The following is a 13174-nucleotide window of genomic DNA, read 5'->3' on the forward strand; positions in this document are numbered from 1 at the left end:
CACTACCAACTTGGGCTTCTTTAACCATCGGCTACTAGCCCGTCCTAATCCTGCAGCCTCTTTATGCTCTAGATGCGAGCTATTAGCCTCTCCTTTATTGATGTTTTTTTTAACAGGTCTGAATTACAGGATAAGAAAGATTCATGGTTATATACAAATTAAATTATAAAGGTATCAGAACTGAAAGTTCACTTCCCCAAAGTTAAAAGGATGCAATGTCCTCAATGCAGCTAAGAACATCTAGAATGTAATATTCCAACACACCCCCAAACTTAAAGTGAGACGAATATGAAACTGAAAAGAATGGTAGCTAAGTGTATAAATACAGGAGTAAGGGGCGATTGCTAACAACTAAGGGGATCAACTAGAAGAGGTCCATGCTAGCTCTACAAAGATAAGGGTTGGCTTTGGATAGATAACCATTGAAATTCCTCCATAAGGTAAGCGCTACCTGGGGCTAGTACTACGAGAGGGATGCTAGGGCATGGGCAGGCAAACATGAACTAGAGGGAGAACAAAAGAAAGCTAACTCTCATTAAAATGCTCCAGCATCAACAGGAAAAGCTGCGAACTAGCAGGCTCTAGCATCAAGACTATACACAAAAGGCAGGGCAAAACGCAGATGTTGAGAACACAGGATTGCTAACAATTTTCTTTGTATCATTACTTTCAGGAGGGATTCACATACTGAACTACAAAAAGAAAAAAATATGCAAGGATCGATTTGAAAGACAGAAATTTAAAAAGCAGAAATTCAAGCTGAATTAAACTAGACTAAGGAAAATAAAAAGTGCCAACAAATTGGGGGGGGGGATGTTTCAGAGCAAAAAGGAAAGGAACTTTCCTCTCGTGGGTCAAGCATGTCAATGGTTTTTGCCTTCTTTCTCATCCAACGAGTCGTTCGTGGGCAGATCTTCCTCTTTAGATCTATTGTCTTCTTCCATCTCTTTGTTGCTGGGGCATGCTCCTGTGAAATAGCTGCAACACTTCCCCTTAGTTGGGGAAATAAAAATTCTCTTTTTTACCTTTTTGTTTTTCTAGGAAGCAGTGGCTGGAGTTGCTCCCACTTGCTCGATTTGTACCTTGGCCGATGACATAGAAGGTTTTACCTTTTCCTCTTTGATGCATGATGCTTCCAACTCTCTTTTGGTCTCCTAGTCCTTGCTTCTGAACCTTTTAGAGTTGGTTTGATGTCGGGTGGCTCTTTTTTAGGTAATTTGTCGACTTTCCTTTACAACGATGTGCAGTTTATCCACCGAGGCTGTAAGGCTCTGTCTTTTATTGAGGGCACAAGATGCTGTAGCATCTACCTTCTCCATACTTGGTTGGCCCTGACTAGCTTCTGCATGCTATGCTGGGGCATCTGACGACTCAACCTTTTATACTCTTCTCTCTCGTGCTGGGGTCTCTATCTCAACGGTAGCATCTTCCTTTACTATCATCTCTTTATTTCCATCACCAAAACCTTCTTAAGCTCCAGCATCCATACTTACACTATGCTCTAGCATTGCTTCTGCACTCAATTCCTCCACTAAAGCTTCATCTAAAATCTTCAACACTGAGTATTCTTCTGATTCAGCAGGAAACTTCATGGAATCATAAACTGAGAACTTCACTTCTTGATCTTGAACGTGCATTGTCAACTCTCCTTTATAGACATCCACGAGCGCTCTTCTAGTTGCAATGAATGGTCTTCCCAAAATGATAGGAACCTCCTTATCTGCATCATAATCCAAAATAATAAAAGTCAGCAGGGGAAATAAATTTATCTACTTGTACCAGAACATTTTTGATTTTCCTTTCTAGATGCGTGATGGATCGATCTGTTAATTGCAATGTGACTGTTGTTGGCCATGCTTCTCCCATTCCCAAATTTTTGTAGATAGACAAGGGCATGAGATTGATACTTGCCCCCAAATCGCAGAGTGCTTGGCCTATCTTCTGTCCTCCAATGGAAACGAGTATGGTGAAGCTCATAGGATCCTTAATCTTTTCTAGAATTTTGCTTGTGAGGATGGTGCTGCAGACCTTGGTCATTGCCACAGTTTCATATTCTCCCAGCTTTCTCTTTTTTGTGAGTATCTCCTCTAGGAACTTCACATAATTTGGCATTTGCTCTAAAGCCTCCACCAAAGGTATGTTGACATGCAACTACTTCAGCACATCAAGGAACCTTCTAAATTGCACATGCTGCTCTTTCTTTTGCAGCCACTTTGGGTATGGCGGTGCAGGTCGATACTCGACTGGAGCATTTTTATGCTCTTTCTGCTTCTGTTTTCCAGTCATGTACAGATGTGATGCTTCTGTATTGGCTACCCTAACTTTTATTGGGCTGACCTCTTTGCTTTTGTTGCTTTGCAGTTCCATTATATGCTCGCTAATGTTCACTAACTACCTAAGGTTTGCCCTTTTTTTACTGGCATAATTATAGGTGTTCTGGTTGACTCACATTCTTCTGTTTGTAGCCCACTTCTTTCATCTTGATTTAATTCTTTATGGATTCCTCGAGCATTTGGATGGGCAGTGGGCAATGTCTTGCCACTTCACAATGTCAGAGGATTACATTGTTCCTTCTCATCGCTCTTGGGCTCCTTAATATGATTCGGCAGTGCTCCATTGGGTCTACTTTTCAAGTCTGTCACTAGTTGGCCTACCTGCATCTCTAGATTCCTCAATTATGCGGGCTGACTTTGCACCGTGGTATCATTCTTTTCCATATACTTCTTTATTAGATTCTGCAATTATGCAAATGATCCTTCATATGGCCTTTGCACTGCTACCTGACCTTGGGTTGAGAATCATTGGGAATAACTTCCTTTTTGCTGATATGTTGGAGCATTAGATGTACCAACGCTGTTTTCTCCTGATTTTCGCTCCAACATAAGTTAGGATGGTTCCTCCAGCCCGGGTTGTATGTATTGGAATACGGGTTGTTTCCATTGTTCTAAGTATTTCCCAAATAGTACATCTACTCTGGATTGCCAGGACAATTGTTATAATGATGAGCCCTCCTTCACAAAAAGAGCAAGAAATCCCTTGGATGTGGCTAACATTTGCCTTACCAGCAGATTCTCTAGCTGCGTTTTGCTGCGTCATACTCTTCATAACCAAATCTGTCAAATTCTCAATATTTGAATTTAAGGAGGTGAAAGACTCTGATTCGTTCAGTCCCTTGCTTTCTCTCCCTTGGATGGCTCTAGGGCCAGACCATGAATGATTGTTCGACAATATCCTCTCTAAGATGTTGAATCATAAGGTTTTGCTAGCAAAGCCCTATTTGCTGATGTATCAATGACCAGACGGGTGGCATCATCCAATCCGTTACTGTATGTTTCAATCTGGATGCATTTTAGGATCTCATGGTGAGGGCATTTTTGTAGAAGTCGTTTAAAACACTTCCAAGACTCACTAATCGACTCCTAAAAAAATTGCTGAAAATTGTTGATTTCGCTTATGTACTTAGCATTTTTACTTGGTGGGAAGTACTTCATCAAAAATTTTCCAGCCCGGTCGTCCCAGCTTGTAATCGATTCTGAAGGGAGTGACTCCAACCAAGTCCTCGCTTCATCTCTGAGTGAATAAGGGAACAACTTACGCCGCAACACTTCTTTGTTGCATCCTTCATCCTTAAATGAATTGCAAACTCCAATAAAAAATTCCAGATGTTGATGCGGGTTCGCAGTAGAATGTCTGTGAAATTGACGCACTGTTTTGGAGCATCTTAAACATAACTTGCTTAAGCTCAAATTTTGGGGCTACAATTTCTGGCTCCGTGATTACTAGGTTGAAATTATAAAATGCTAGAGCTACATATGCTCTAATTTATCTGTCAATGTCATCTGCTAGTAATAAAACATTGAAAGGGGGCACTGCTACCTCAGAGTCAGCAGCAACGGAACCCCATCTACTATTTTCTCAATCCTCACATTCGGTGGCTGACGCTGATTTAGGTTGGGTGGATTCATGTTTGCTTCAGCTTGGACTCTCCTTTGTTCTCTTCAATTTCTATGGAAAGTGCGTTATATCTCATGGTCAATAATATATTCCAAGATCTCAAAATCGTTCATGCACCTACAACCACACAAAATGTGAGAAAGAGAAACTCTATTAAGCACCGTATCTACAAACATTATTGTTTAAAATAAAATCACTAAGTCCCCGGCAACAGCGCCAAAAACTTGTTGCTCCACACAACCGTGTTGACAACACGTGCAAGTATACACGAAATTATCGATTGTAGCACGAAACGAGGTTGAATCCATAGATACTTTGGATAATATTTTAAACCATGTTTGCAGATACCAAAAGTGTAAAACAAATAAATATAGGTGTTGTGTCATAACTAAATAATTATAAGAAAACAAAGCAGTAAACACTATCCACAGTAGACACACTTCCAACAGTTGATGACAGGAAGAAGGTTACAACACAAAATAATGGAAATGGTTGGTTAACAGATATGAAAAAGTAGCAGAGATTTAACATGCTTCCACTAATTTCTCAACCTACACTCTGGCTTGACAACTTTCATTAATGCCCAACTCGACGTGGTTCCCTCCCGAGACACCCAAACATGGATACCCACAACTCTCATTGCTAAGTTCCAAGCAATAAAAAAGTTCTAGGCATGATTAAGGGACCCCATTCCTGAGCATCCACAACATACTATAGAAAAGTACTAATCACAAATGAAGCAAGTCGGCAAACCGTAAGCCCTCCCAAGTCAATACCGTAGCTAGCAAACAGAACAAGGTGGCCAAAAATGTTCAGTAAGATATAGGAAAAATAAACAACTCCATTAAAAAACGAATATAGCAGTTAGAGGTTCAGTTTCATATCAGTTACAGCATATGAATCTCCACTTAAATGAGGTTTAGCTCATGAATGAAGAAGAAAATACAATGGGTAAAAGAAGAAGGCAACCCATCTTAGGGAAATAGCAGAAAAAGGAAGAAGAAGAAGATGATAGCTTGAAATTGTAGAGGAATATCCTTTATGTCGTCAGCTTTCTGCCCCCAAAAATGGAGATAATCCTCCTCCTTGTCGTTTCAGCTCTAAAAAACGTGCTTCTATTCGGATCGTTATGTGGTGGCTAGGGTAACGTGTCCTTTTTATATCGGGTCCCGTTTTGAAGGCACCTAGCTAAAGATTGTACGAACATGGTAAATTCTCGTTTTTTTGCAGTTACTGCATTGTAATTCCATGTTCCACCAGCTCTGCTTCACTTCAGCTTTCGTCTGCTCTGCCTCGAACATGCTTCATCCACTTTTATCTAGATTTAGCACTCTCTTTATGCTTAGTCTTCTACTTCCAAACCTGTGCATTTACACCAGAAATAAGAGAATTTAGTGCAATGTTTACCTCAAGCATTCAAGACCTGGGACTTTTACCTCGGATTCTATTTTCTAATCTTATTTAAGCTATTTAAGAGCTAAAACTCACACACTTTGACAATTTTTTGCATAAAATACCCAAATAAATACTAGAATATCTCTCTTTTGGAGTGTTATCAGCGGGCGGTCATCCTTCTTTGGAGACTTTAGCTTTGGATGCGCTTTGCCCCCGTTATACTTTCGTCTACGGTACTCAGCTCTAAGCCTTCACCGACGAATTTCTTTAGATATCCTCTTTGAACAAGGGACTCAACCTGGTCCTTAGGGTCTCTGCAACCGCTGTGTCATGTCCGTGGTCTCGGTGGAATTTGCAATACTTGCTCCTGTCCTTCTTGGCAGCGTCACCCCTGCAGCGTTACGACCATTGCAACAGGTTGACGATGGGGGTCCCATCGATTCGAGCAAGTATCTGGTGTACCAGGAAGCGAGAGTGTATTTCCCATATCGCGAAGTCCGATCGAGCCCCGTCGGGCTCTCTCTTTGCAGCTGATCTCTCCGCTGATTTCAATTTGTCACGCCAAGTCCCGTCGCTTGGCTTCTTGCCTAGGGACTGGGCCGCGAGCATCTCCTCTCCAGCTATGTGCCTGTTAATCCAAGCCGTGAGTTCGGCCATAGACTTAGTAGTGTACTCGCCTAGTGATCGTACAAGTTTTCTTTCTTTGATGCCTTGGGAGAGTGCCCATAGGGCCACACTTTCGTTGTAGTTTGGTACTCGGAGCTTCTCATTTGAGAAACGTGCAACATACGCTTTTAGGTTCTCACATGGTTTCTGCTTGATCAAGATATATGGGCTTCCATTCGCCCGTTGGTGCTGGAGTAATGGAACTGGTCTACGAACTTGCTCGCTAGGTCCTCGTAGCTCCACACCGAGTGCGAAGGCATATACTGGAACCATTGCTGAGGGGGCTGATGAGGGTTCTGGAGAAACCTTTGCACTGCTCGACGTCATTGAACCCTGCCTGCCACATCGCATCGTGGTACGATGTGGTGTGGTCCTTTGACAATTTTTTGCATAAAATCACCCAAATAAATACTAGAATATCTCTCTTTTGGAGTGTTATCAGCGGGCGGTCATCCTTCTTTGGAGACTTTAGCTTTGGATGCGCTTTGCCCCCCTTATACTTTCGTCTACGGTACTCAGGCTCTAAGCCTTCACCGACGAATTTCTTTACATATCCTCTTTGAACAAGGGACTAAACCTGGTCCTTAGGGTCTCTGCAATCGCTGTGTCATGTCCGTGGTCTCGGTGGAATTTGCAATACTTGCTCCTGTTTTTCTTGGCAACGTCACCCCTGCAGCGTTATGACCATTGCAACAGGTTGACGACGGGGGTCCCATCGATTCGAGCAATTATCTGGTGTACCAGGAAGCGAGAGTGTATTTCCCATATCGCGAAGTCTGATCGAGCCCCGTCGGGCTCTCTCTTTGCAGCTGATCTCTCCGCTGATTTCCATTTGTCACGCCAAGTCCCGTCGCTTGGCTTCTTGCCTAGGGACTGGGCCGCGAGCATCTCCTCTCCAGCTATGTGCCTGTTAATCCAAGCCGTGAGTTCGGCCATAGACTTAGTAGTGTACTCGCCTAGTGATCGTACAAGTTTTCTTTCTTTGATGCCTTGGGAGAGTGCCCATAGGGCCACACTTTTGTTGTAGTTTGGTACTCGGAGCTTCTCATTTGAGAAACGTGCAACATACGCTTTTAGGTTCTCACATGGTTTCTGCTTGATCAAGGATATATGGGCTTCCATTCGCCCGTTGGTGCTGGAGTAATGGAACTGGTCTACGAACTTGCTCGCTAGGTCCTCGTAGCTCCACACCGAGTGCGGAGGCATATACTGGAACCATTGCCGAGCGGGTCTGATGAGGGTTCTGTAGAAACCTTTGCACTGCTCGACGTCATTGAACCCTGCCTGCCACATCGCATCGTGGTACGATGTGGTGTGGTCCATGGGTCTTCTGATCCGTCGTACTTGTCCAACCGAGGGCCCTTGAACCCCTTCGGCAGATCTGTGGCTAATATGTTGGCTATGAAGGGTTCCTGAGCTCTTTGAGGGTTCATATTGCATGGTGGGGCAGACACTGATTACGCTTGTTTACATGCGTAAAAAGAAGGTGTTAGATGCTGTTTTTACTATGTTTTAACTTTGTTTCGGACTTTTTTCTCGGTCGTTTGAGTTCCAATTCATGCAAAATTCATATATGATGATTTGTGGTTGGCTTATATTGTATTTATGACATTTTAGGACCATTTGGGAGTGGAAATTCATCAAAAGAAGCAAAAAGACGAAAAAAATCATGGGAGGCGCGAGGTGCCTGCGTGCCTGCAGAAAAACTGGTTTTCTTCCAACTTTGCCCTTAATGAAACGCGTCTTCCAATGTGTTTTGGTGGTTCCAACCGATGCATACGTGTAGAAGAAGTGTTCCACTATCAGTTTGAGCACGATTTAGTCAGTCAAAGGAGTTGGAAATGGGTGATTCACCATCGTTTTAGGACCTACCTAACCAATTCTGCACAGCTATAAATTCCAGCAGCTTCTCCACCAAATTCATCAAGCCTTGCTTCCTTCTCTTGATCATTTTTAGTGTTTCTTTGTTGCTTTCTAAGTACTTTTGAGTTGCTTTCATTAGTTGCTTTTGGTTTTTAAATCCCGAGCACTTTACATTCCTTTATTGAGCTTTGTTTTGTTTCCATTTGTACTTAGTTATTTCTACTTATTCAAATATATAAAAAATCCAGCACTTTGCTTATCTTCCCTTTGCCTTTACTTTATTTTTAGTTAAGAGAATTGTGTTTTTGGAGGAAAGAGCACGTGACACTCCCCCTTGCTTGAAAGAGAAGGGCAAAGCTCTCAATCTCGAGCAAAACTCTCCGTTAGTTAACTTTTGTTTTTCACACATGCATTTCAATTTCAGCCACTTTACTTGCTGTATTTTCTTCAATATGTCTTTCTAAATTCCCGTCTCTAGCCCGGTTATGGATAGTTAGCCTTTTATTTCTAATAATGGTTGCTAAGTAGTGTTTTTGCTTTCCATTCATTGCTCAACATGTTTTTCGAAAAAGTTAGGATTTAGAGAAGGCCACTGTAAGTCTTAACAAGTCAATACTGAAAAGGTTGCTTATTTGCATTGTTGAGTGGTTAAACCGAGGAGAGGAGCGCCTTAGACATAAGGGTTCCGCTTAAGTAGCCTAGACATAGGACCTTAACCCGAGGTTGCGACTATTTCCATTCTAAAACTAAGATATCTCTCATAATAGACATATTAGGGAATGTCTTAGGACTTTGAACTTGCTTAGACATAAGTCAAGTGAAAAGCGTAGTCGTTGGTTCCTAAAGTAAAATACATATCGTCCTTAGCATGTTCTTGATTCTTTGTTGGCTAACTTGAAGTAATTCGGGCTAGGTTTTACCATTATAAGACCAAATCCCAAATCCAGAACCATTATTTGTGACTACTTCCCATCTTACAAGAATCACTCATTTCAACGTTCACTATTCTTTAAAACTTTAGAGTTTGGAAATTATTTAGTAGTCCTTGAGGATCGATACTTGGATACTCCATCCATTTTATATTACTCTGACAGGTGTGCGCTTGCATCTATAGAATTGTTACCACACCTAGTGCGTGCGTTCAGCATAACCACCAGTCAGACACCCCCTATTCTGAGTTCATTTTTTACACGATTAAAGATCTCTTCTTTCACTTGATCTAAATCTTCTTGAATGAACCCGGTTCAGGACCCGTTGGGCCTACTTGACGTTTCAGTGCTTGTCTCTGAATCCAAGTGAGGGATTGTTGGATCACATCAGGAGCGGCTTTTGGTGGGCTTATCCTGGAGGTCTCTCGATCCTTCAGGAATCCCTAAGGATGTTGGGGGGTCGCCGTCTCCGACCATCCCCTACATCGCGACCCGGGGGTCCCCTTCAGTGATTCCCCCTTCGATCGTGGTCTCATTCAGGAGGGGAATGATATCTCAGGTTCGGTCGTTCAGAATGATCTCGATCAGCTGCCCTACCTGGGCGGATATCTGGGTATGGTCCGCTCTCATTTCGCTGTGGAACCTAGAGCTTTCTGGTGGGGATGCCTTTGTTGGGTGTGTTGCCTAAACTCGTAGTTTTATTTATGTAGAAACAAATGTATATTCAATAAAGTTTTATTCAATAAATTTGTTGTTGAATTCATAGCATTGCATTGTCCAAAATCCAATAAACTAAACATCCAAGATTATTATCCTATAGCCGGGACAGTATATATATTGGATATATATTTGATATACTGGGTATATAATTGATATACCCCTGCTATACGAGGTTATATATTTGATATACTCCTGATATACAACTGGATAATGTTCCGTGAATAACCTAAAGGGTTTATAGTATATGCATAAGGCTGGGTACCTTATCATGGCAACACTATGGATACAGCCCACTCTATAAATGTTACAGACGGTTCGATGCAGGTCGCTCGTGTGGAGACCATGCGAGTGGGGCATCCTATACAATGAGTTTTGTATATGACCGGACTGCGAAATAGCCAATCTTTAGATGTAACGTCATTGACTAACAGATTACTATTTCATAGGATTACCGCAGCAACTCGTTCTCAATCCTGAGTGAGTTATGGACTCCTGCCCGTGAGTGCTCGTCATTTGATATGTATGGGTGAGAGTGGCCGAGTTGTCGACTCAATATTCCTACCATTTTGGGGACGAGACCGAGTGGGGAGCTGGAAACATAACTTCATAAGATGGAATTCACTCCTCCTCGACTTTAGGGAGTAGATGAGTGTTCTCTTAAATACTGACTCTAGTACTTGAACAAGGGGGCCCCACCCTCTCACTGGCCCAAGAGGGACTTTCGGTTATTGTCGGGACCATAACCGAGTTGTTCATTAGAGGAGCAGTGGTATTTAAGGAGCAAGATGTAACAAGGGGAAAACGGTAATTTGACCCATCTGTGGTGACGAACACTCGTGAAGGATTAACTTGCCATTAATGGTCGTATATGGATGGACACGAACATTCTACAGTGAGAAGAGTGCAATTGCGGGTCTTTAGTGGAGTGACCCGTAGTTAACGAATGTTGATTAACTCGGTCAATGAGTTTGACCGATTAATCTCGTATCGTTGGAGCTTCTGATCTGTAGGTTCATTAGGTCCCCTTGTTAGCTCATAACGAGTAAAACGAGGATCAAGTTTTTGGAAGAATTTAAACTGTTCAAATTGCTCAAGGGAATATATATATATATATTGATACATTATAATATATAGTTATTTCTAAATTAAAACTGTATATTATGAGAGAAATTATTTGAATGAGATTCAAATAAAATCAATATGAATAAGATTCATATTAAAACTATAGGTTAAAATAATGTGCATAAGATGTACATATAATTATAGGTTATACGAGAGAAATGTTTATAGAATATGATTTTATATTATGTAATAAATAATTAAGTGTTAATTATTTATTTCATATATATTATATATATTAATTGATTATTAATAAATTATAATTAGTTAACATTTATTAATTAATATGATTAACTAATTATATATTATATATATTAATTAATTATTAATATTAATATTAACACTCCCTGCTTAATTACAGGGGAGTGAGGGAACAGTAATGACGTGGGGAGGACTCCCCACGTCATAGGTAGTTATTGCAGAATGGTTCTACAAGATAACTATGTCCACCGAAGAAACTTTCCCAAAAACACTCTCTCAATCCTTACTGTTCAAAACGGTTGCTCCCACAAGCACGATCTCGGTACCCAAAGGATAGCATGGAAGATCATTTGGTGGTGTTCGAGAGATTTAATCGTTGAAGAAGAGTTCTTCAAAGGTAAAGGAAAACATTTTCCCCTGTATTTTCATCTTTGCACCTTTGATTTTGTTTTCTCAAAATTGATGAACAAAGATCCGCTTCTGCTCCCGGATTGACATACCATCATCCCCAACTTCCTTTTGCCCAAGTGTCGTGTCACATCGGGCGGAGAAGCTGACTGTGTCCCGTATCCCTTTCGCCTTTTGAGGAGTTGAGGAGTTGGGACGGCTTATTGGTGGCTTTGTCACGTCGAACGCTTTATTGGAAGTCATCCCAATAGTTTCTTAGTGCAGAGAAGTAGTTTTTGTTTGAGGCTAAAAAACGTCGTTCCCATAGACGACACCAACTATTGACGGCAAATTTGGCTAAGGGCCACGTGTCTCCAAACGAGCAGTTCAGAGATGAATCCACCGGGCCTGAATAAAGAACTAACGTCGGTGCGGTGTCCTGCCTAATATACTTCGACGTTAAAGTTAGCAATCAGAGTAAAGATAGGAATAACACACCATAGAGTTCAGTGACAGGTTTTTCATTTTACTTGGTGTGGAGGATCGTCCTTCCTTTTATAACCTAAGAGGGTCGACCGAGAACAACGACAGTTAGAAATGGTAGAGACGTCATGCACTGTACAGTAGGACAGATAGGCGTGAATCCCCGACAGTTCAGAGTAGCCCCACTGTCTGCGTCCTCTGAGCATGCTGCCCAGGGCCGTTGAATGCGCCCATCATGCCGATAGCACGCGTCACCCAGTTGTAGATATGTACGGGGCATACCGTTTGTGGTGTTCATCTCGTCATGAAGGACACGCCCTCTGCTCGACGACGTCCTCACTGAGAATCGGTTCTCAGCGGGCTCGCACCCGCGAAAGGGGCAAACACGTGTCTTATTCGGCCCATAACATCAAGTATTATCACAAATATACATAAGTTTATATCATCATGGTAAAATCATATAATCATATCAGAACTTATATCAGTATAAATCATAATTATATCATAATATATTAGTGGTAAACATATTAGACGTTATATTAGTAGATATCATATTTGTATCGAAGTAAATCAATTTTGTATCAATGTTATATCAGTGGTATATCAGAGGCATTACCAAGTATATATCACACTATTCGTTCTCTTACTAATGGATAAAATATAGCACAAGTATACACTAAATAGTCGATTGTGTAGCCTAAACAAGGTCGTCTCCTTTGGGAATTTAGCTTATAACAAGTGGTTAATAATTTTGAAATATCGAAAATAATATAATAAATAACATGTGATAATAGGTGCTTGTTCAAATAAAAGAAAACAAAAAAATCATAAGAACAAACAGAAGAGCATAATCAGTTCGAACTACTCCTGAAAACTTCCACCATGAATACCAAAACGAAAGGGGTTTCGATAATTAAATGATTCGGGGAGAGAATTCCACAAACTGCCCTTCCGTCGCTCGCTACTTAAAAACACTCTTAAAATTCTCAATGCCAATACTCTCATGGCTCTCTCCCGAGTTACCCAGTAAATGTTCAAACCAAACTCCTGTTGTGATTAGAACAAACTATAAAGTAGTCTAAAGGCACTATAGAGTGAACACATCCCTGGGTTCAGTGCTCTGTTTCAAAGAACGCAGAAAACTATAGCTAACAGAAGTAGATCCACGCACAGTGGCTCTCTCGAGCCTCCATTGAATCTGCACGCTAAACCCGTAGCCACACAAGTTAAGGAGATATAGAAAATGAAAGACACCTTATGTTAAATCAAAGCTCTAAAGCGTTCAAAAGTAGCAACAACGTATTACAGAGGGTTTCCAACCCCTCCCCGAATGAAGGGGGTTTAATTCATACTGGGGAATAGAAATAGAATGAAGAGGTAGAAGAAGAATCCATCACTGAAGGTAACAAAAAAGAAAACCAAGAGCTTCCTTAGGTGAATAGTGTGAACCCCAAGCA

The 13174-nt window shown here is 41.3% G+C and overlaps 1 protein-coding gene across 1 annotated transcript; it reads right to left on the reverse strand.

Annotated features, from left to right (window-relative positions):
* Positions 1 to 1469: 1469 nt before the first annotated feature.
* Positions 1470 to 2112, reverse strand: LOC111025484 (uncharacterized). Its single transcript, XM_022303351.2, has 2 exons — positions 1908 to 2112; positions 1470 to 1720 (listed from the first exon to the last, which is right to left on the reverse strand). The coding sequence occupies exons 1-2, from the start codon at positions 2110 to 2112 to the stop codon at positions 1470 to 1472; spliced, it is 456 nt and encodes a 151-aa protein (XP_022159043.2).
* Between the last annotated feature and the right edge of the window lie 11062 nt (positions 2113 to 13174).

The sequence above is a fragment of the Momordica charantia genome, unplaced genomic scaffold (genome assembly GCF_013281855.1).
Source record: "Momordica charantia cultivar OHB3-1 unplaced genomic scaffold, Mcharantia_2.0 BLBB01000061.1, whole genome shotgun sequence".
Taxonomy (NCBI): domain Eukaryota; kingdom Viridiplantae; phylum Streptophyta; class Magnoliopsida; order Cucurbitales; family Cucurbitaceae; genus Momordica; species Momordica charantia.

Bases quoted from the DNA above. Each gene is read 5' to 3' on its own strand.
- LOC111025484 (XM_022303351.2), bottom strand. From the start codon at position 2,112: ATGCCAAATTATGTGAAGTTCCTAGAGGAGATACTCACAAAAAAGAGA. The intron at 1,721-1,907 runs GTATCAATCTCA...ATTATGATGCAG, and splicing joins ACTCTGCGATTTGGGGGCAA to ATAAGGAGGTTCCTATCATT.